Genomic DNA, 24269 nt, shown 5'->3' on the forward strand with positions numbered 1-24269 from the left:
GGTGGTCTTTGGGGGGGGGGGGTTTCTGTTTGTCTCTCGGGAATCGAACGGAGAATTCCTGCCTGGGGATGGAGGAGAAATATGTGAATTCAGTGTCATTGTTCCTTTCTCTGCAATATGGTCGATTGCAAGTTCTTGACTTGATTTTACAAAGACATTGCTTGATGGATCTGCAGATCTGTTTCATTCTCTTGCAGCTCCATCTTTCGATTTCTCTCTTGAAATGTTTAAATCTATGGCCTTTATCACGTTCCCTTATCCTCCATTATCGGCTCCTGTTACTTTTTTTCTTCTTCGTGATTCCAAAAGATTCAATGTACTGTGATTTCATAGAACGGTCTGAATTTCAGTTGTCTGGTACTCAGAATCGCTTTATTGATTACTTCATCCACCCACAGGGCCAAACATTCTTAACAATGGAAGGGGAAATGCCGTTGGCTGAACACATAGACGTGATATCATCAGACGAATCAAGTTCCTCGTCGGGCGTTGAGGCTGAGGTCAGTGACGGATTTTCCTCACAGAAGGCAGAGGAGAATGTCATACTCAATGCCACTTACAAGAACATCACCCCTGAAGGTTGTATTCATCTCTTATGAACACACATTTGCTAGCCTTTTGTCTATATATACACATATATACATATACACAGTGATGGGTGTACGTCTTCATTGGTCTGATGAGGAGCAAATGGTGGTGATGAGAAACAGGTGCATTGTACAGAAGAGCAGAAATGTACCAATATTACATGAAGCAAATCCCCATCCCTACAGACCGTGGTTCTCTTATTCCATTTACCACATGGGTTGGATTAGGAAACTCTATCAAACAACTGTACGGCCAGCCTTTGCATTACCTCACAAACGTTCTACTGAACCGGTGGGATCAATCGAGGGTTGGGTCGGAGGCCGAGCATCAGCCCTTGGACACCATAATCCATCCGTCTAAGGCAGAAGCAACCGTCTGGTTCATCGAAGAGATTCATCGAAGAACCTCATCTCATCATCACATTGTGAGTCTATGGCAATCAGATCCCATGTATCACGCCTTTATTGACCCAGTTTATCCAGAGTTGTAAAGAGTTCAATGGTGGATATAATTTGCTGTACAAGCCTTCTTCAATGGTTGAAGCTCAGGCAAAATAAATGAACTGTTCCTGTTGTGTCTTTGCATTTAGCTTCATGATCGGCCATCTCTTCAACGTTTGGATTCTTAAAAACTTTTTAAATTTAGATCTGAAAAGAAAAACTCAACTTTGTGAAATCCCAGAAAAGGGTTATTCGATATTTGAGCAAAGAACAAAAAAAAGCCAAGCTTCCGGTGGCCAATATGACAGGTGACAACGATTTCTTTAATGAAGAAAACCAAGAAAAGGAAGAGAGAAACTGCAAAGGGAATGATCAGAGTAAAGAGAGAAAAACAGAGAGAGAAAAGTAAAAAGGGAAATTTCAAGGGCCGCGGGAGGGGGCGAAGCAGAAGCAGCCGGAGCTCTGGTCTTCGGGGATCATGCCGCCGCCTTTGCTGGTGTCGAGACCTTCCAACATCCGAACCACGTCTTCCATCTCCGGTCGTTTCTCTGCGTTTCCTTCCCAACATCTCTTCATTATGTTCGCCAGTGCTGTCGGACAACATCTTGGAATATCTGGTCGCAGGTTCTGCCTCATCAAAACCATAAAAGATGCGTTAACTTTCCAGTGTTGGGAAAGGAAAAAAGTTTCAGACTTTGAATTCCTTCAAAAGAGATTGTTTCATGATTCAGGTTAATCAGAAGTAGAAAAGGTTTCAGATTGCAGGGACCCGGAAAGAAAGAAGTTGAGATTTTGGATGCTGAAAGAGAGGGAGATTCAGAATTTGGATCAAATTTTACGTGGTAAAACCAGCAAGTTTTAAAATGCTAGGATGAAGAAAGAAAGATGAACAATTTTTGGATGCAGGGTATGAAAAAACTTCAAAATTCGGATAGCCAGGAGAAAGAAAAGGGAATCTCAGATTTAGGGAGCCCGAAAAGAAGAAGAAGAACTGACTTGTCGGACAACTGCAGAAGAGACTTGGACAAAGCTAAGATCAGCATATGGCATGTCGCAGCAGTAGATTTCCCACAGGCATATCCCGAAGCTGTAAACATCACATCTTCTGTTGTAGGGTTTACCATCAAGAACCTAAACACAGAGAATTATGGTGTTTTTTAAAGTCATCCGAGAGAGAGAGAGAGGGAGGGAGGGAGAGAGAGGGGTTAGCATATACCTCAGGAGCCATGTATCCAAGAGTACCAGTTTCACCAGTCATGTCCTTTGGATTCTGAGCTTCCACCCGAGCAACTCCGAAATCAGCTATCTTCAGATTCCTGCTCGTGTCTAAAAGCATATTTTCCGTTTTCACATCACGGTGAACGATTTTCTTCGAATGCAGATAGCTTAGCCTGCAATAAACGCTCGGTCAAACTACCGATTTCTTCAAAAGTAGAAACAACGCGAAGAGATTGTTGGAAATTACCCTCGGGAGAGATCCAGAGCGAGTTGGATCACGACCTTGTAAGCAAGTTTCTTGCGCCTGTTACGGATTAGAAACTGTTTAAGAGTTCCGCCCGGAAGATACTCCACAACGACACAACATGCTCGAGAAGGCAACGATTGTTCATCAGACGAGGGTATCTTGAGGTTTCTTGTTCCCATCGAAGCCCCGACAAACTGTTGATTTAAAAGGGTTTCAAGAGATTAAAAGCTTCTGCAGAAAACGGGTCTTCCATTCCATGGCAAGATCACGATCGAGATCAAGAATGAAGAAAGTAGAGATTCTTGTTATGAACCTTTGTGACATTCGGGTGGTCGAGATTGTGCCAGACGGCGACTTCTTGACGGAACGAAGCCCTAAGAGTGGCAGTCTCTGCATCTGTGGCACAACCATCTTCACCCCAATCAAGAACTTTCACTGCAATTGCCCAAAAACAAATCAAAAGAGCCATAATCACTCAAAACTAGTTCAACTTGTTCTTATCCTGCATATGCAGAGTGGTCATTGCGGCACCAGTAAAGCTGAAACATACTAAAAACATTCAATCTCCGACACAAAATTCCGATCCATTGGGAAAACAAAGAGGCCGAGCATTAACAAATTTGATGGATTCTTTTGGCAATTTCTGAAACATACCTGCAACATCTTGGTTATCATATGTGCCTCTGTAAACAGTGCCATAGGCACCACGAGCAATGACATGTCTCATCTCCAACTTTGCCAAATCAATCTCCCATTCCTCCTTAGGCCTCTGGTTCTCAATGTTCCTCGACCAAACCCTACTCAGATGTTTCTCCAACTGCATGTCCAAGCTCTTCAGATCGATCTTATCTGCCCGAAAAATCATGTCTTTCTTGCTATTGTTGTCAACAGCTTTTCCTCTGGGATTGTTACCAGCAGCACCACTGCGATTTGGCTCTGTTTTTCCTGTTTGGTTCGGTGATTTCACACCACCGCCAGCTTCTTCTTCTCCTGGTTTCTGATCCATGTTTCTTGCAGAGAGAGAGAGAACGAACTCACAAGAACCCTAATTTATTCGGAGCAAACCCGAGTGGAAACAGAGAATTACCGGGAAAACTTCGAAACCCAGATGTCTATCTGAGATTCTGAATCAAAAGTTTGACTCTTTTCTGAGAAATATTCAGGTTTTCATCATTATCAAATCAAGGGTTTTCAGATTTAAACATGAACAAAGACACGAGAAAGAGAGCCTACAAAATTTATGAGCCCGAAAATTTTTATGATGGAGGAGAAAACTATTTCACCAACCGCGATTCCTACACAGGTTCAGAAATCCAGATTCTACAAAGACATGATAACCCAAAAAAAGATTAGATTTGATTTTCACCACTAATAAGAAATTCCACAATGCTAAAATCCCCTAATTCCATTATCCAAAAAAAAAAAGGAAAAACATTCAAAGAAAATCCAATGACAAACTGGAGAAGACAATGATTCATATATGAAAAGAAAATTAACAAAAGTAAACCCTAAGAAAACGACTCGCCGCCCACCATTTTCATCTGACCAGAGCACGAAAATTCTAAGTAATAATCCCAAAAAAAAAAACTCAAATAATACTACGATTCAACCATTTGGAAAAACCAAACGTCAACTCATATCATCACCAAAAAGCCATGCAGAACCCAGAAGCCAAAACCATCCCCCCATTAAAAAGAGATCGACCCAGAAACAGAGGACGAAAGATATCCACCGAAATCTGTGGGGGGAAAGAATCAGCACAGAACAGGGGATTTTAATGGTGGGTTTTGGATTTTGCGGCGAATTGAACGAGATTCCTCAAAGATGGAGCAAAAAAGCTGAGAACTTTTTTCTAAACTTTGCCTTTTCTTGTTTTATTTTTTGTGGACGAAAAGGAGGAGAGATCTAAGAGAGAAGCTAAGAACCGAACAAAAGGAATTGGGAAACGGAGGAGGAGAGACAGAGAGCGAAAGGCGGAGAAAATGGCTGTTTCCGGTTGCAAGTCAGGGCTGGTTTTGTGGAGACGTACGTATATTTGCTTTTTTGTGTGTGAGAACCAAAAAAATAGTATATACTTTACATGGAAAAATAATAAAAACCGAATTTTACTATTCAATTTACGATTGTGTAATAATATTTTTAGTCAAACAACACGTCAACACCACTATTGAATGAATATTATTCTTATTATGATTCTTTTTTCGGCTAAGTTGAATTGTTTTAATTTTTAATTTTCATTATTATTGGTATAAAGTTAGAAGAAAATATTATATGAAAATGTTTGTATTATTTTATTTGTTAATTTTGACTAAAAAGTCGTTTCTCTCGTGAGTGTATAATTTTAATACTTCCATTATTGGTATATATATATATTATATTAAACAATTATTAAAACACAAAGCGTATTTCGGTATATTTTTTATAACCCAAAGGTTGACCGAATGTTCTTTCTAACTATATCTTTTAAATGATCTAAAAAATTCATTCAAATATCCATCCCCAAATATAAACTCGAATCTAAATTGAAAAAAAAAATTGTCTCATCATTTACCAATTAAGTTATCCGATCTCGAATATTTCGGTATATTTCTAGAACATGCTAAACTATAATATATCATTAATTCTTATTGATTATTCGCATGCATAATGTAATTGAATTTAATTAGATCGTTGACATTGTATCTTAATTTAGTTAGGTTTGACATTAGTTGATAACATATAATCCTATAATATTAATGTCCCATCAAATTTTGTAGAGGAAATTATAAAATAATATATTATCATTTTTGTCACGGATTTCTACATTTATTTTTACCCAAAAAAGCGGCCATAACCAAGCGTGGACGGACTTTTCCGTACAGAATGTTTGGTGGGAAGTTTCTTTTAATAAAAAGAGAATATCTTATGCTGTGATACAGAAATCAGATCGTACCACCATGTGCTCCTTGGACTGATTTCATGGTCCATAATTTTATTTACATATTTATTTATTTTATGATTGAAGGGTTATTGTTGTCCGTACCATTTTTGTCGAACATTAATTTGCCGGATTTGGTAGATTTTTCCCCATAATAATACTTTGTATTTTCCAATTTTTACCAATTTTATATGTTTTGCTAAAATTGATAATAGTAAATATCAGCAAATACAATGCATTCGATTATATATGTTGTTGGTTAGACCATGCATGTATAGAATTAATATACCCACATTTTCTGCCAAAAAATAAAATGATTATATGATCCATGTATATTCAATATGTACACTTTTGAACATTCATAAAGTGTAATTTGCATAACCTAAAAAGGTTGTATATAATTATTATTATATCCATATATGTTAATAAAATATCTATTTCGGAATATTATTATTTGCCTAACCTAAAAAAGGTTGTATTTAAAATTTTCCCCTTTTGTTTCTCGTGTCTCTTTTATTATATTATTTAATATTACGAGAAAATTTTAAAAAAATGATGTAAGCGTACGATACGTACAAGGGTACGTTCTTAAATAAGATTTGTCGTGAAATGAAATGAAAGAGAGATATGGTGACATCTTTCCACACGCACATTATATATATATTATATAATGAGATCGTATCGTATTCCTTTTATTACGCTTTGGAAGTACGATTTCACCTTTTTTTAGTTTCTCTCTTTAATAATAATAATAATAATAATAATAATAATAACAATAATAATAATGGCTAGGAATAGATCTTTGATTTAATAATATAAAAAACGATTTAATTGAAATAATAAATAATTGAGTTACATGTAAAAAATGGTTGATATTATTAAATTTAAAATATAATTTATTTAATATTAACCAAATTAGATTAAGTACAAAATAAACAAAATCAAATTATAACAAAACATGTTTAGAATGGATACCGGATTCAAACAAATTATAGTAAAATTCAAGTCATATCGACGTTTAGTATTTCAATTTAATAAATATACATTTGGAATGTAAAATCTTTCTCATTAATAAAAATAATGATGATTAATAATTAATATTGTTGTCATGTGAATCCCCTAAGTTTTATCACTATAAGTATTTATTATGGTTCACGGCCGTGACAGTAGCCATATCTAGTGTTGTCTACAATTCAACATGTAATATTTTTGTTTTCACTAGGGAATAAGTTTATTTAAGAGTCGAATAAAAAAATGGTTACTTTTGTTTATAAATTAATAAACTCAGAATCCTATAGATTAGCATTTTAAATATCGCGTGATGAGATCCTTATTGCCACAATTTAGTTAATATTTATATTTTTTTTTTCATGAACATTCTCTTCAACCTTATAGTTTTTATGATAATATTTATATTTTTATTTGATTAGGCACAAACATACAAGGCCTAACAATTTGATAGGCCCATTATGTATGCTTCGTTTTATGGCTAATTATTATTTGCCAAATGGCCCATTTCTCATGACTCGGGCTAATTACAAGCGTATTGAAGCCCAAATCGAGAGCGAGTTTGGGCCATTGGAATTACACAAATCTCTAACCTTTTTATTATAAAGTATAATTAAATTCTGATTTAAGTTACACACTCAAATTCTCATTTCGATTAACACCTTCTGTAATGATTCTTTAGCTATACGCAATTTCACGATGCATGCGGGTCATCTTTTTTTTCAATTGCATGCATACGTACATGCATACATAGTAATCCTAAACTCTAAATTATTATCGTTATAATAATATTTTTGAAGTTTCTATAAGTGACGGGAGGAATTTCCGTATTATAACTTGGATGCTCTAATGGTATCTTTTTAATGACGAAAAAAAAATGCATGTTGAGTAGAAATGTAATATTTTGTAAAACGAAGTTTTCATCTGAAATTTAAAAAAAAAATGTTAAATTCGAAACTAAAAATGATACGGAAGGAGTCAGAGATTCCGTGGTACAAACACAAGTGTGCTAAATGATTGCTTTGGTGCGTTGGCTTTTCCTCTGGTCATTTATACCAAGCAAGGGGATCTTTTGACTAATTGTTAAAATATTTATATTTTCTGTAAATTATTATTTTATTTATAACTTTGATTATTATGTTCATAAGCTACGTACGTGACAATGACATGCATGAAAATTTCACAAAACAGCTTTAATATGTCCCAAATTTCAAAGACCTATTAGATTTAGTACGAATAATAACAATAATAATTTATGGCAAAATACGTGATTTACGTCACGTGGCGCGTGACAGAGGAGCATGTTTCGTCGACACTATGATTTTAATTTTTACGCATGGATCTTCTTTTGGCAGACGAATGTGCTTTTTGGTTTTTTTTCATACGAAATAGTTGGACCGTCATTGTTATTTCATTAATATTATTTAAATAAATTATCTGTAATCAGTATTGTATTTTATATGAATATAGGTATTTTGTTGTGTTTTAGTTTCGGAAGTCAGGTGAGTATCATTGCGACTCAATCTATGACCGATCAAACAGGTTTTGTCAGTCCATCACATTGTTGTTGTTCATCGTCACTCTTTGCAAATGTTTACCAATATATATATATATAATAACACAGCCTGTTGGTTTTATAGATATAATCAAATCATAAATACATATATATGTTCTCTTTCCATATTTATTTTTATTCTCATAAATGTATGTTGCAAATATTTTCGTCCTCTTAAAATCCAAATCTGATAAAAAAAAAATTACGATTTACATATGAAAAGATAGTATCAACTATTTTTCGGATTATAAATTTCAAAATAAAAAAAAGGTTTTGAAGATTGTATAATATTGGGTAAATTCTCCAGGAACGTTTAATATTATTACAATTTTTAAAAAAATTATTATTAAATATAAATCCTAATTAGAAACTCTAAACTTTAAACTAAACCTAAGCTCTAAACTCTCTCTAATTTCTAAACTCTAAATTCTAATTTGATTCTAAATTTTAAATCTTAAACCATAAACCAGAGATCTTAGGGTTAGAATATATAGTTCTAAACCCTAGCTTTTCATAAACTTTAAATCCATAAACTTAGACCCTAACTTCAAAATCCTAAAATTGAATTATAACTTTTAAACTAATTCTAAATTCCAAAATTTAAATCTTAAACTACAAACAATAAAATTGAGGGTTTAGGGTTATGGTTTAGTGTTTAAAATTCAGATATTAGAGTAAACTCTTAAAAAATTTAGGGTATAGAAGTTATAATTATTGAGAATCTAGAATTATACTTTAAAATTGTATGGTGTGTAAATTATTAATTTTTTAAAAAAACTAAAATAGGAAGGTATCATTATTATTCTCTTGAAAATTCCTTGTTTTAAACAAAAAAATGTGACAGTAACCGACTTTGACGGTGCCTCTTAATTACAGTTATCAATCCAATGAATAAGTCAATGTAAAAAAATCCAAACAAATCAATACGACGGCGTTTTCCATGTGTTTCCCCCCTACATAAGTACGGGAGACACGAGATCTGGGTTTGAGCCCCACGTGCTTAGACTATCGTGCACCGTCATTTGCAAGTTATCCATCCAGATGTCTCCACGTGTCCGAATCTCAACCGTCAACTTTGCATCTCATCTTCAATAAGGTGAAGCCCAGCGTATACGATAACTCCGTGGTTCCGAAAAGATTTTCCCGCCCAAGGTCACGTAACGTCTAGCTGTCAGTTTCCAATTTCCGAAAATGCCCATAACGTACGAAATCATTTGGGGATAAGGACATGGTCATAAAGGTAATTTACAAAGGTAACCCCACCGTCGAATTTATATATTTAATTTCGGGTCTTTTAACTTTATGACGTCACGGGGAAGACATGTTTGGCTAAGAAAAAAGAAGGGATAAATAATAATAATAATAATAATAATAACTTATTTTAGCGTTGTAGAGTAGCTATATATATGTATATGTACACCTATTCACGGTTCATGGTGTACAGTTATTATTTGGACGTGATATTAACATTCCACCAACCATTTAAATATAAATGTGAATAAAATTCATTTGTCTTTTTTTTTTCTTGTCAGTTGTTAGAACACGACAATCATATAATTTTTACTTTTTTTTATGGGGGGGGGGGTGTGTATATATAGTATATAATTTTTTTATTTTTTTTTTTAAAAATAAAAAAACATTTGCGACGGAATGCGACGGAAAAAATTCCGTCGCAAATTGCGACGGAATTATCCGTCACTTTCCGTCGCAAAACGCAGATTTTTTCCGTCGCAAAAATGCGACGGATTAACGACCGTTATGCGTTTGCGACAGCGGTATACCGACGGAAATAATTCCGTCGCATTCCGTCGCAAATTCTTAATTACGACGGATTTCCTTTATATTTGCGACGGATTTTTCCGTCGCTATATAACTGTTTTTTTGTAGTGTGGTGACATCGGTGAAGAGAAACAGAATAACAAGAGGGTCTATAAATAGATAAGATCAGACCGGGGTTTTAGACGCAATATATGAATTAAAGGGGTCATTTTGTTATTATACAAAATGTTTGGGTCAAATATGAGAAAAAAAAGAAAACGAAGTGACAAAACAAAATGTCATAAAGGAAAAAAAGGTGGTCCAAAGTGTTGCCGTGAAAAAAAAAAGAATAATTAATAACGATGCCCAATACCCTAACCCTCATGCAGTTCAATTGCAGACACGACCGTTTAGTTTTAGTGTGCGTGTTTGGTTGTGTAAAGAGCATTCATTACTTTCTCTTTGGGGGCCCCCTCCCCCCCTTTGTTTTTCCTTCTCGATCTTATTTTATAATTATACAAAAATATATTGTCTAATTTCATTACCAATATATACACGGTGATTGTTAGATTTCTTATGTAATCTAGAAAAAAACGATTTTTTTTAATGATGTGTTTATAAAAAAAAATGAGACTAGAGAATATGGGCGGTTTATATAATAGTAGATATTTTTTTTTTAACTATGTTGTGAATTGTAGTAAAATTAATCGTAAGAAGTGTTATATATATATATAAAGAAGTGTTATATATATAATTAATTAATTAAAGATTGATCTACTAGAATTAAGAAAAATAAATATGCAGTCGTGGCTCATCTTCCAATGTAATTAATAAAATAAAAGAGATGGTTTGACTAATTAAAGACCTAATAAGCCCGAAAACTAAAAAAGCGATCTTAACACATGCATAAAAGCATAGCCTATGGATGGTCCGAAGAATAAATGTATGTCAAGGATCACATTTTGTTTGACTTCTATAACTCTCCATGCCTATGCCTCAACAACATCTGCAAATCACATCACACGGTCCATAAACTACAATATGAAATTAACGATTAGATTGAAATCACGTAAGGCGCCGGTGACAAAAAAAAATACGGATACATATATGGAAAATGTAAATATATATCATTGAGCTTACATTTTTTCATTATATTGTAAGCTATATATGCGTTATACCTAACAACCTGCATCAATTTCAAACATATATGTATAATGCATTAACCTACTCCGATTTTTCATGTTCTAGGATCTCTCTCTCTCTCTCTCTCTCTCTCTATATATATATATATATATATATATTTGCTACACTATGAAAAAGAATTCACAAAATTGCGTAGAATGTTTAATATCGAGTTAGTGTTTGTGTTGATTGCCTATCAACAATATCATTTGATATACGAAGTATTCTATAGTACTCAACGGTCATCGTCGATTAATTGATACTACATGCTTGTAGAGTGGATGTACATAGATGCGTGTACGTATATATATACAAGCGTATATATACGTGCGTGTGTGTGCATAATTAAACCACTTTCCTCAAAAGATTCCTTAACGCAATCTCACCCGATGATACCTTTTCTTTGCAAAACTTACTCTAAATTCGCTAGTGTTTGCCCAACCTGTAGTTGGTCTGTCACAGCTGCACCGTATTCGCAAGCCATTTTTGAAAATTATTGATTTCGACAATCTTTTGATAACGACTTTTACACACATATATATATATATATATAACATATATATGTGTGTATATATATTGTACCTAGCTATCCGATGCAATATATAGCTTTCTCATTGATCATAAGTTTCTTATGTTTGAAAGCAAGAGAGAAAAATCAAAATTGGCCAATATAATAATTTGCTAGTTTTGTTTTTTTCCTTTTTTTAAATAGTTTTGTTAATTTTCTCTCAATACATACTTCATATTTTCGTTTATCAGCACAAAAAAGATGCAATATATATCTGCGCTTCATCACAAAGTCACGGTATAACTTTGCTTCAGTTGTTTCTGGATTTGACTCTTTATTTTTGAAATGATGATATATATCATTTTTTCTGTTTATTTGGCCTTTTTCGAATTCGATTCAAATGTTTTTTTATTACAAATATTTATCTTATTTATTCAATTTTTCGATTATTTTTATATTTAATTCAAGTGCTTAATATATATATATATAAAATCAGCCTAAAAGATACAATTAACACAACTCGTATAGATCATTAGTCCGTGTAAAAATCTAAGAAACCATGATTAAATGGTTTAACTTTTTTTTTTTTATAATCCGGAAGTTCACCGGGCCTTTGGTCCGACTACATCTCCCAGAAGATCGGGGCTTTCCCGGTCCGTTTTTTTTTATATTATATCTCCCTAATCCAAAATGGTCCATATGCATACAAAAGTGTAGATGGACTATAAATAAAGCTATTATGTATGTTAGTACATTGAACATGCACACACATATATATATATACATATATGTAGAGAGAGAGGGAGAGAGATAAAGGCCATGAGAAGAGTTAAAACAGGCGTGCTTACACCAACTGGGATTAGATACAAACGTAGCTTTCCAGCTTCATACATGTATCACCCACATTACTGCCACTGCTACATATGCATCATATCATAGAGAGAGACGATGATAATGATAATGATGATGATAATGGTGGTGACCATGATGGCTCATATATCGATAACCCCGAATCATGTTTGTAGATTAACAGATAGGAAATTGTAAGTTCATGACTTTAAAACAAGAGTTTAATAAAGTTCATGGTCTTTTTGGATGAAAATTAGATGGAATTTCAAATTTTATAATAAGATCAAACGTGACACATTCGTTGAATTTTCTATACTGTGAAAATATGTAATTTTATATCTTTAGTTCAAAAGCATATATGCAATCTCAAATTTCAAAAGTAAAATAAGATAAAATATAAACATATACACAGACATTTGAAAGAATAGGTGTATTATGTGGGGGATGTAGAGGGTTTACTAAAACGGTGACGTTTGGTGGGTCGGGGCAGTGAGTAGCCAGTGTGGGGCTGAGCCTATGGCCGATGAATGGTCGGTCCCCTTTGCTCGAGTGTTTACTGCTTATTCCCTTCCAAATCCCTTTTATAAGACGCACGTGATATATTATTATTTAACTATATTGAAATATTATTAATTTAATTAATTAATTGGCTCGATCAATAATTCTATCATATATATACACACACACACACACGTACGTACGTGCATAACATGTCTAGTGTGTGCATGTAAGTCTATTACATATTCCCTAAATTATTTTAAGATGGTTTATATGCATTGCGTAACCACGCATAAGAATTGTATAATCACTTCAAACTCAATATTTTTGTGAAGATTATAATACTATATATTAACGGTCCATCAATCTATCCGCGTTAAAGAAACCATTTATAAAGAAAACTTTGTATGCAAAACATTTCAAAGTTAGAGGATAATATAAATATATTCTTAAGGGATTTTAAAATCTCAAAAAGCTCTAATTATATAATATTAACGTTGTTTTCTAATTCACTGCTTTTCATGGGAGATTCTTTTACAACAATTCCATGTGATGTGTTACTTAAAGCACTTGTTCTGTCTGTATCTAGCCAACCACACAACCACACACACACACACACATATATATATATATATATATGCGTATGTGTGTGTGATATGTGTAAATTGGATTGAATATTAGGGTGCAAATATTGGTAAGATTAATCATGCACAGAAATCTCAACCATTTATGTGATATATATAATTGGTCCTGACATTTAAATTTCATAATAGACCCATCAGAAATATTAATGGGATTGGACCGGCAATATAACGGAGGCCCAATTGTATCAAAAACAATACCAATAAGTACAACCATACCGGAGATAACCGACTGGTTTTCAAAATGAAAAAAAACAGAGTTCGGATCCCATTTACATATATGAAACTGAATTTGAGGAAGGGTTTGGATTCCGGTTCCCGCCTCACATAAACCTTATATCCCAAGCAAACCCACAATTCCTTTCAAAAATTCAAAATCAATCTCTCCTCTCTCTCTCTCTCATTTCAAAAATTCAAAATCAATCTCTCCGTCTTTCTCTCTCTCATTCTCAGTCTCAGTTCAATCTCTGATTAACTCAGAATTTCTTCTACCAAAGCGAAGATGATCGCTGCTTTCAAGTAAGTAATCGATCTCTATACTGTGATTCTTCTGCACCCATCGGTTTTGGTGTAGATTCCTCGTATGGCTTCCTGTGAATGTTAACTTCTCGTTGTTGATTTTTTGTATCGGTACTTTTTGTCGGCCGTTTCCGGTCATAGAGCTGAAGAAGCAAGCCAGATGCAGCTCGTTGAACGAGAAGAAATTGACGATGACGAAGACTTGTTTGAAGCTATTGATAAATGTAAGTTTCAATTTATCATTCGAATCTTATCGCTGGAGTCTGTAATAATAGTGTCTGGTGATTCTTCTTTAGATTTCATTTAGATCTTCATATTATGGTGGTGGGGATGGTCTTTCCTGTTTCCTCTTGATTTCCCGGGACTATTTCGTCTGCATTCCCTTGCTTGAGTATCCATTCGGATCTGGATTGGGTTTTGGCTATCAGCATGTTGTAGAAATCTCGATTAGATTTCACTGGTGAGATCGAGTATAATCGTTGAATTCTCCGAGCATAAAAATTTGTTGATATGAGGTAATTTATAGTAGTATCTGTAGACTTGTTCGATATTAGGCAAATTCATGTCTGTGATTGATTTTCTAATCTGGCATGGACTTTGCAGTTGTTTTCATCCCCTGACTTTTTTTATCCTCTGCCAGTAATCGCTCAAGGTATAAATGCCGGAGATGTTAAGAAACTTCAAGACGCCGGTATCTATACATGCAATGGCTTGATGATGCATACCAAAAAGGTATACACGAGTTTGCTTTTAGCATCATGCATTACAATTACATTCAGTACTATTCTGACTGCAGTTGGATGAAAAAACTATTGCGATTTGTGCAGAACCTCACTGGAATCAAAGGTTTATCGGAGGCCAAAGTTGACAAAATCTGTGAAGCAGCTGAGAAGATAGTGGTTAGCCTTCAGTGATCATTCCTGTCTTGCCTGCATGATTCATATCATTTTCCTCTTGTCAATATTTTCCAACGTTTCTTCAATTGTCTCAACTTTTGTCCTACAGAATTTCGGTTATATGACTGGGAGTGATGCTCTGCTCAAGGTTGGACTCAATAATTTTACTTACATTTTTTAAACCTGCAGTGCATTGCTGTCCTCATTCTCTTGCTTGTACTTATAATTTGATGCTTTCTTTTAACCTTTCACTTATAATTTTGAACCTAATAAGTTGCATTTGACATTTTTGTAGCGGAATTCGGTGGTTCGGATCACTACAGGGAGCCAAGCTCTTGATGATCTCCTAGGAGGTAACACTGCATTCCAGTTTTACTGTTTGCTATCTTCATGCCCGCATTCTGCAAGTGTTGTGAATTAAATTTCTTGGTAACGTCTGGGAAGGTGGAATCGAAACTTCAGCCATCACAGAAGCTTTTGGGGAGTTTAGGTGGGAATTTTCCTTGCCAATGAATGAATAGCAAACACATCTTCTGAAAGAGTTATGCAATCTGAATTTCCCTGTAGGTCTGGGAAAACACAACTGGCGCATACCCTCTGTGTCTCCACACAGGTTCTTTCATTTGCCCCCTCCTTTCCTGGACATGACTTAATGGTTAAGCAAATAACCATTGAACAAGTATCATTCCTGTATCTGATGTTATGCAGCTTCCTACGAACATGAAAGGTGGGAATGGCAAGGTGGCTTACATTGACACCGAAGGAACTTTGTATCCTTGTATATGTTATCTATTGTGCGTATCTTGGGACAGAACATTGTATTGTCTTTCTGTAGCTATAATTCGCTAGTTTTGGCTTTAACCCCCGAATGTTATAGCCGACCCGATCGGATTGTCCCAATAGCAGAAAGATTTGGAATGGATCCGGGAGCTGTGCTTGACAATGTAAGGATCATATTCTCGTCTCATACCCCTCTAACATCAATATATACGTATATTCACAACTCTATCTCCATGCGACAGATCATTTATGCCCGTGCTTACACCTACGAACATCAATACAACCTGCTTCTCGGGCTAGCGGCAAAAATGTCTGAAGAACCATTCAAGCTTCTAGTGAGAAACTTTCCTGCCTGCAAACTCTTCTTTCGTTCCCCTTATACAACATTTCAACATAACGGATGAGTTGGTTTTTGGCGGGGTTCGAATGTTCACAGATCGTTGACTCAGTCATTGCTCTATTCCGAGTGGATTTCACCGGAAGAGGCGAACTCGCCGAGCGACAGGTCCATATAACAATCAAATCCCCACCCTTAACACTCTCATCAGCAAAGTCCAAACTAGCTAACAGAGCCTAGTTTGCATTGCAGCAAAAACTAGCACAGATGCTTTCTCGGCTCATCAAAATCGCCGAGGAATTCAACGTCGCTGTCTACATGACCAACCAAGGTAACTCATGAATCATATATACACACACATACATGTATTTACAGAGAGTTGGTTTGCAGTGATAGCCGATCCAGGAGGAGGAGTGTTCATATCGGATCCAAAGAAGCCAGCGGGAGGGCATGTGCTCGCTCACGCGGCCACGATCAGGCTAATGTTCAGGAAAGGCAAAGGCGAGCAACGTGTGTGTAAAGTGTTTGATGCTCCAAATCTCCCCGAGGCTGAAGCAATATCCTTTCACAAACTCAATACACACACACATATACACAGACAAGGAGACATTCCTTTTTTTCACATTTTTGGTTCACCAATGTGAATTTTCCTTAACAGAGTTTGGCACATTTTCCAGATAACCCCAGGAGGAGTTGCAGATGCAAAGGACTAAAACCGAAAGAACAGCTTTATATATATATATATATACATATACATATATTCACTTATGCATCTACCTACTGTTTTTCTTCTTCCTGTTTTTCCCCCCTTCTTGTTAGAGGCATGATGCATACATAAGCATGTCATCAGATTTCCTTTCTTACAAATTTTTTTAAAAAAATTTAAACTCTTGTTTTGGTGTCCCATCAGATGAACTCATGACACACGTAAATGGATCTATGTCAAATCATAGGCAAAGACCAGACCACCATGGATCCGAATAAGTTTATTACTTAAGTTACTAAGATCTGCAACATAAAAAGTACACTAAAGCAGAAGAGATGTGTATGCAAAATCCAGTCTCTGCACTGAAACGAAAAAAAAAAAGGCTTTTCTTTGTCTAAGTCTAGGGTTCAAAGGGGCAGAAGAACAAACCAGAGTTAGGGTGTTTTGTTTCAGACTCGGTTGTATGCAACAGACTTGCTGAAGAGCTTTCGGATGTAGAGAACCTGAAGGGCACTGGCTGCTGCCAGAAGAAGGTACTCTCCCACCGTGTAGAATATCACTCGCTTTCTCGTGCTCTCGTTGGCTGCACCCACCAAAAAGCCGATTACCATTTCGATCCCAAACGCGGGGAAGAAGAATAAGGAGGAAAACAAGATTCGGGATGCGAAATAAGGTGAGAATTATGTGGCAAGAAGATGAATGTGAAGGAGGTTTCACCGAGGTTATGAGAAGCTGAGAAAACATGCATGCTACTCTTATTTTGCATACTATGTTTACAGTAAAAAAACCGATGAAAGTCTGTAAAATTGATTTGAATGTGCAGAAGGGTATCAATGAAAATTTTAAGGGCTTAATACTGAATTACTAAACACGATGATCACACGTCCAAAAGGACAAAACATGTAGATGCAGTCCATTAACTATTAATTTACCGCATTTCATCAACTTTTACATGTCATGGAAACAAGACAGGGATTACGAAGAGATAAGAAAGTTGGATTAAAGTATGCTAAGACGAATGGAGAAAGAAAGAAAACTCACTGTGACGGTGTCGGGCATCACGTGCTTTCAGATATTTTTGCTCGGAAATAACAGATTCCAAAGCCTCTCTCAGCTCTGCGATCTTAACGTTTATCGGGTCCAAGTGTTCTGAAAACACACACAAATGAAAAGAGGAACGTGGAATCAATCAGCTCATTCACTATCTATGGGAAATTGGGAATTGTCTTATAGAAGCGAAATGTATGTAATTATAATAAGGAAATCCTCGTCATAAAGGCTGGGACGGACCGTCTTTGGCTACATCGTGTTCATTGGGAATATGACCGACGTGGATATAAAAGGAGACAGTTTCCGGTGTAGAGTAGGGGTTGTGGAAGCAGAATTTGTACATCCCACTTTTCGGTGCCTTGAACTCGAACTTATCTCCAGATGTTCCTTTTAAACTGTGTACGACATTCCCTGCAGGGGATGAGACCTGTATGGAAAAAGCAAAAAACTCAAAATTACATTAATGAAAACGATAGCCGACTTGATCATAAACCCACGCCCAGTTGATGAAACATGATTCAGCAATCTCAACACGATTCGTAAAGTCAAGCTATGACTAAAAGAGAGATCCAAATTCCCCAATCCTAAACATGACAAAAGAGTCATGAGGGACAGAGCTTTTATTCAGACCCATCATCAGAATTCGATGAAGAATTGTGACAAACCACCATTCATTTCGATTAGAACAGGCAAATCTAATGCATGAGACATACACAAGCCACAACTTGGAATGTGTTTGTATACAAACTACAATGCCATAATCATGGATGTCAAACCCTAAACAGATTTACACTTGATCACGTGAAACAAATACTTTAGTCTCTCCGTCACTTCTCAGATAATTCTCTGGTCCAAAACCAGAGATTATCCGTAATTCCCAGAAAAACCAAACAGGTTGTTCATTTACGAAGAGAGTACCTAAATCATAAACAATAATACACAAGATCTACCCTGATTCGCAGAAAACCCTAATTCATCAAGACCCATCTTAGATCACCAAAAGGGTCAGAATCTTGGAAAACACAAAGAGACCAAATTGATCCTTTTTTTTTACAAAAGAACTCAAATTGTTCCAAAATTTACCAGGAATTAAGATGAAATCAACTTTACCCATCGGAATTATCAGATCAAACATCGAGGAAAGATCAAGTAATTGACTTACCTCGAAATCAAGACCAGGGTGATCCGAACCCCAGAAGATATCATGGTCGACGACGACGAAATTTCCCGACACAGTGTCGCCTTCGTAGAGAACGTACTCATAGACGCATTCTACGTTGTTCACCGTCACGGAGAGGGACGAAATTCTTCCGACCAAACTCAGCAGTAACAGACCGACCAACAAACTCTTCGGATCTCTGGCTTGTCCTGTCTCCATCTTCGTCGTCTTCGCCCGAAATTCTCCGTTTGTTTCTCGAGAAAATTCGCCAAAAGCAATACAGTGTATTATAACGCGCTCTCACAAACCCGAGTTTAGTACATGAGACAGACATCAAACCGGATCTTCGTAGATCGGTTTATTTTGGTTTAATAAAAATGTCTGTACAAATGTTTTTCTTATTAATTAATTAATTAATAAACAAAACAAAAGAACAAATTCCCGAAATCTCAATTGAATTGAATCTACCAAATTCATAACACATAAAACATATTATTGTTGATTCCGATGATCACTTCGGGTAATGGAAACTTTAGTCTCTAAAATGATATTATCCAATAGAAATATACAGAGAATATTCTAAAAATATATTATTATGGTAAATCTTTTAGAATATATTTTTTTTCTCTGAGTAAAAAGTTTTAGCCTCTGTTTGGAGAAAGTCATTATGCCGCTTAAAAAAAAAAAAAAAAAAAACAAAGTTTGGCACGAGGTTTGGAATCTAATCAAGAAAAAAAATGCTAGTACCCCAAAGTACAATTCATTTCTTTCATATCTACTGGTGGGCCTTACATGGGCCTATTTTTTTTCTCTGAGTAAAAAGTTTTAGCCTCTGTTTGGAGAAAGTCATTATGCCGCTTAAAATAAAAAAACAAAAAAAAACAAAGTTTGGCACGAGGTTTGGAATCTAATCAAGAAAAAAAATGCTAGTACCCCAAAGTACAATTCATTTCTTTCATATCTACTGGTGGGCCTTACATGGGCCTTATTGGGCTTTTTCAGTCTATATATTGTGACCCATAAGATATGATGCAATCTTTTGGGCTCGTTTTTTTCGTAACATATATTTTTTTTATTGTAACAGAAATTTATGCATACATCATAAAATTCCTATAAAACATCCTCTGATAGCGATGTCGGAATAGGAGAGATCATTTAATAAAATAAATTGTTGGTTTGTTTGATGACGTATGTAGAGATTATTTTTTTAATTTTCAATAATCGAACAATTAAATTCCAAAGATTGTATTGAAAAATTTCTCGAATTCTTTTGATTTTAGCCTCGAATTTTCGAGACGCCAAAACCCATGGCCGATACACAGCCCACGTACGTACCACAAGAAAGCATCAATTTTATTCCACGGACGACCACTTTAGGAAAGTTCTAGAAATTTACGAGAAAACCCGAGTTATTTGAGACACGTAACAACAATATCAGCCCCATGTTTTTTCAAGATCTGAGATCCCACTTGGCAAAGATTTAGTGAAGAACAAAACGCCACGTCATCAAACTTTTAAGCATGTGTGGGGACAATTAAAGCCACGTCCCGAGATCTTGGGAGCTCGACGTGGTTCCTATAATATCCACATTCTATTGTCCCACCTACTTCTCCTTTTTTCAAAAGATTTTTTTTACTAAAGATCAAATTAAAGATATGAACCAACATAACGAAAGTTTAACGAATAATCTTAGAATAGATTAAATGTTGAATTTCTAAGTATACATCTGCTTTTCATCGTTTTTTATAGATTGTGATTTTTTTTTGGTAAAAAAGATTGTGATTTTTGTTAATAGCCAAGTCTTGATACAGTTATAATATAATTATGTCCAACTTGTAAATTTTCTTTGGCGTCTTATGGCTTTACCAAAGTGGTGGAATAGCCATTTCAACCACAAGATTTTTATATTTCAATATATTCATTAACGAAAAAGATAGCTAAAAGCTTATTAAAATAAAACAAATAAACAAAATAACACCACCGTTCATTTCTCCACTTCTTACCCTATAAATATATACACCAAACCCTCAACTTCTACACCAAGTATTGAATCAAACCTTCGTAGGTTCAGAGCATAGTTAACGTAGAAGAAAGTTTCTATCTGCATTCTTCGTGCTTCTTGTGTAGTACTGTACTAATCAGCAATGGCAACGGCGTCGTTCGGTATGCAATCAGTGTTCACCGGTCCGGCCACCGGTTCAGTCACTCAAGGGATGAAGTCTAACCGGTTCTGCCTCGCCGGGACCGTACCGGGTTTCAAGAGAAATGCGTCGATGGTGGTCAGGTGCATGGCTGAGGTAACCCACGATTTTCTTGACCCAACGGTTATATCTCACAATTCTACAATTGTATAAACCATCCATAATGCAATTCTGTATAGTGGTTACAAATCATACCCATGGTTCCTGACCGTATGGTTGTTTGGTTATATCAGGGCGAGCCCACAAGGGAGGATATTGTGACCCATAAGATATGATGCAATCTTTTGGGCTCGTTTTTTTCGTAACATAATTTTTTTTTTATTGTAACAGAAATTTACGCATACATCATAAAATTCCTATAAAACATCGTCTGATAGCGATTATTGTCTAATAAAATAAATTGTTGGTTTGTTTGATGATGTATGTAGAGATTATTTTTTTAATTTTCAATAATCGAACAATTAAATTCCAAAGATTGTATTGAAAAATTTCTCGAATTCTTTTGATTTTAGCCTCGAATTTTCGAGACGCCAAAACCCATGGCCGATACACAGCCCACGTACGTACCACAAGAAAGCATCAATTTTATTCCACGGACGACCACTTTAGGAAAGTTCTAGAAATTTACGAGAAAACCCGAGTTATTTGAGACACGTAACAACAATATCAGCCCCATGTTTTTTCAAGATCTGAGATCCCACTTGGCAAAGATTTAGTGAAGAACAAAACGCCACGTCATCAAACTTTTAAGCATGTGTGGGGACAATTAAAGCCACGTCCCGAGATCTTGGGAGCTCGACGTGGTTCCTATAATATCCACATTCTATTGTCCCACCTACTTCTCCTTTTTTCAAAAGATTTTTCTTACTAAGGATCAAATTAAAGATATAAACCAACATAACGAAAGTTTGACGAATAATCTTAGAATAGATTAAATGTTGAATTTCTAAGTATACATCTGCTTTTCATCGTTTTTTATAGATTGTGATTTTTTTTTGGTAAAAAAGATTGTGATTTTTGTTAATAGCCAAGTCTTGATACAGTTATAATATAATTATGTCCAACTTGTAAATTTTCTTTGGCGTCTTATGGCTTTACCAAAGTGGTGGAATAGCCATTTCAACCACAAGATTTTATATTTCAATATATTCATTAACGAAAAAGATAGCTAAAAGCTTATTAAAATAAAACAAATAAACAAAATAACACCACCGTTCATTTCTCCACTTCTTACCCTATAAATATATACACCAAACCCTCAACTTCTACACCAAGTATTGAATCAAACCTTCGTAGGTTCAGAGCATAGTTAACGTAGAAGAAAGTTTCTATCTGCATTCTTCGTGCTTCTTGTGTAGTACTGTACTAATCAGCAATGGCAACGGCGTCGTTCGGTATGCAATCAGTGTTCACCGGTCCGGCCACCGGTTCAGTCACTCAAGGGATGAAGTCTAACCGGTTCTGCCTCGCCGGGACCGTACCGGGTTTCAAGAGAAATGCGTCGATGGTGGTCAGGTGCATGGCTGAGGTAACCCACGATTTTCTTGACCCAACGGTTATATCTCACAATTCTACAATTGTATAAACCATCCATAATGCAATTCTGTATAGTGGTTACAAATCATACCCATGGTTCCTGACCGTATGGTTGTTTGGTTATATCAGGGCGAGCCCACAAGGGAGGATTCTGCACCGTCGTCCTCGCCGGCGGGGGCGACTCCACCGGAGATCAAATCGAAGCCCTCTCCTCCTCCGAAGCCAAAGGTTTGATCTTTCTCTTATCCGGTGAAACAATAAGCTTTTCTCTTCTTGTACGGGCGTGAATCACTAATCCATGTTTCTTGACATACAAAAGGTGAGTACCAAATTCTCGGACGTTCTAGCTTTCAGCGGTCCGGCACCTGAGAGAATAAACGGGCGCTTAGCGATGGTGGGGTTCGTGGCTGCGTTAGCGGTCGAGCTGTCGAAGGGAGAGAACGTTCTAGCTCAGTTGTCGGACGGTGGAGTAGGTTGGTTCGTCGGCACGTCGGCGTTACTGACCGTGGCCTCGCTCGTGCCGCTCTTCAAGGGCGTTTCGGCCGAGTCGAAATCCGGCGGGTTAATGACCTCAGACGCGGAACTCTGGAACGGGCGCTTAGCCATGCTCGGGCTTATCGCGTTAGCGTTCACCGAGTACGTTAAGGGCGGCACCCTCGTGTGAACGCGATGGGTGAATTTACGGTTTTGACCCTAGGGTTTGTATCAAGGAGCAAAGTCTTGTGGGTGTAATGTGGTAAAGAAACTTGCGGAAAAGAAATATAGCGTTTGGTGATTGTTATAGAAATTATATATATATATATACAATTATATATGTTTGAGGAAAAACTGTAATTGTATCCAAAATCATTGGTGATGAGCTCAGATGGGCAAAAAAGAGCAATCAATGCTTTAGTAAAACAACGTGTAGTTTCATTCTTATGTCGGAAAACGACATGCATGCGACGTAAAGGGATACGTAGATTTTGGGCCTGCAACTTTGTGACTGGGTTTCATTGCTTCACACTGGATCCAATGGACACCCTCACAGAGCGATATCTATCCATATATATATATGCATATAATATTATACAAAGTCATATAGATCTATAAGTGCTATTAATCCTCTAAATATGGAATTGGCAATGAAAAAAATCCAGTAAAATCAATAAAAAACCGAATAAGGCATCATCCAATGAAACTGCCCTCGTGGAAAAGTAATTAAAATTAGAGCATAGTGCGTTTCAGTAATATACGAGCTTAGGTTTGGAAATAAATATTATGGTATTGATCTTAATTTCATCTTCATAGCCAACACAAGGGTAGAGATTAAAAAAAAAAAAAAAAAAAAAAAGTAAGGCATCATCCAATGAAACTACCCTCGTGGAAAAGTAATTAAAATTAGAGCATAGTGCGTTTCAGTAATATACGAGCTTAGGTTTGGTAATAAATATTATGGTATTGATCTTAATTTCATCTTCATAGCCAACACAAGGGTAGAGATAAAAAAAAAAGAAAAAAAGAAAAGAGGGGGCCCACACCATGTCATTGGAGATCTAATCAAAGCATGGAGATGGGGACAGAGGGGTGAAAGTGTACTGAGTAATGAAGAAACACGTGCAATGTCACAGGAACTGCATCAGTTTTAAGTCACTCACATCCCCGGCCCATTTCCTCTCTCTCTCTCTCTCATTTGT

General features: G+C 35.9%; 5 protein-coding genes across 10 annotated transcripts in view; 3 read left to right on the forward strand and 2 right to left on the reverse strand.

The window, feature by feature from the left end:
- LOC104803042 (protein RDM1-like) overlaps positions 1-1168 on the forward strand; it is a 2052-nt gene extending 884 nt beyond the window's left edge. For 2 of the 3 annotated variants that reach the window (XM_010526914.2, XM_010526913.1), the window contains exons 2-3: positions 399-579; positions 711-1168. In XM_010526914.2, coding sequence (XP_010525216.1) covers positions 417-579; positions 711-1078 — 531 coding nt within the window. In that variant the 5' untranslated portion in view covers positions 399-416 and the 3' untranslated portion in view covers positions 1079-1168. Of the gene's footprint in view, positions 1-23; positions 580-710 lie in introns of those variants that run through there. The other variant, XM_010526912.2, reaches the window with a different exon arrangement.
- A 152-nt stretch (positions 1169-1320) lies between these two features.
- LOC104803043 (serine/threonine-protein kinase HT1-like) lies at positions 1321-4516 on the reverse strand. Of its 2 annotated transcripts, XM_010526916.1 has the most exons (7): positions 3727-4516; positions 3148-3641; positions 2807-2928; positions 2494-2687; positions 2245-2419; positions 2025-2159; positions 1321-1655 (listed from the first exon to the last, which is right to left on the reverse strand). In XM_010526916.1, exons 2-7 carry the CDS (start codon positions 3497-3499, stop codon positions 1449-1451), a joined length of 1185 nt encoding a protein of 394 aa, XP_010525218.1. In that variant the 5' UTR covers positions 3500-3641; positions 3727-4516; the 3' UTR covers positions 1321-1448. The 2 variants fall into 2 exon arrangements, with proteins under 2 accessions (XP_010525218.1, XP_010525217.1); XM_010526915.1 differs by having other exon boundaries at positions 3148-4516.
- Positions 4517-13821: 9305 nt separating this feature from the next.
- On the forward strand, positions 13822-17113 carry LOC104803046 (meiotic recombination protein DMC1 homolog). Of its 2 annotated transcripts, XM_010526918.1 has the most exons (15): positions 13822-13928; positions 14070-14152; positions 14569-14660; positions 14756-14827; positions 14934-14972; positions 15120-15177; positions 15269-15314; positions 15392-15437; positions 15533-15594; positions 15702-15768; positions 15847-15939; positions 16041-16109; positions 16194-16272; positions 16332-16498; positions 16610-17113. In XM_010526918.1, exons 1-15 carry the CDS (start codon positions 13912-13914, stop codon positions 16652-16654), a joined length of 1035 nt encoding a protein of 344 aa, XP_010525220.1. In that variant the 5' UTR covers positions 13822-13911; the 3' UTR covers positions 16655-17113. The 2 variants fall into 2 exon arrangements, with proteins under 2 accessions (XP_010525220.1, XP_019056687.1); XM_019201142.1 differs by having other exon boundaries at positions 16332-17113.
- On the reverse strand, positions 16913-19143 carry LOC104803045 (transmembrane emp24 domain-containing protein p24beta3-like). Its single transcript, XM_010526917.1, has 4 exons — positions 18860-19143; positions 17938-18124; positions 17689-17796; positions 16913-17230 (listed from the first exon to the last, which is right to left on the reverse strand). The coding sequence occupies exons 1-4, from the start codon at positions 19073-19075 to the stop codon at positions 17097-17099; spliced, it is 645 nt and encodes a 214-aa protein (XP_010525219.1). The 5' UTR covers positions 19076-19143; the 3' UTR covers positions 16913-17096.
- Positions 19144-20881: 1738 nt separating this feature from the next.
- LOC104803047 (early light-induced protein 1, chloroplastic) lies at positions 20882-23374 on the forward strand. 2 transcript variants are annotated; one of them, XM_010526921.2, is made up of 3 exons: positions 20882-21153; positions 22723-22821; positions 22913-23374. In XM_010526921.2, exons 1-3 carry the CDS (start codon positions 21001-21003, stop codon positions 23255-23257), a joined length of 597 nt encoding a protein of 198 aa, XP_010525223.1. In that variant the 5' UTR covers positions 20882-21000; the 3' UTR covers positions 23258-23374. The 2 variants fall into 2 exon arrangements, with proteins under 2 accessions (XP_010525223.1, XP_010525221.1); XM_010526919.2 differs by lacking the exon at positions 20882-21153 and adding an exon at positions 22315-22585.
- Positions 23375-24269: the final 895 nt, after the last annotated feature.

The sequence above is a fragment of the Tarenaya hassleriana genome, unplaced genomic scaffold, assembly GCF_000463585.1.
Source record: "Tarenaya hassleriana unplaced genomic scaffold, ASM46358v1 Cleome8, whole genome shotgun sequence".
Lineage (NCBI taxonomy): Eukaryota > Viridiplantae > Streptophyta > Magnoliopsida > Brassicales > Cleomaceae > Tarenaya > Tarenaya hassleriana.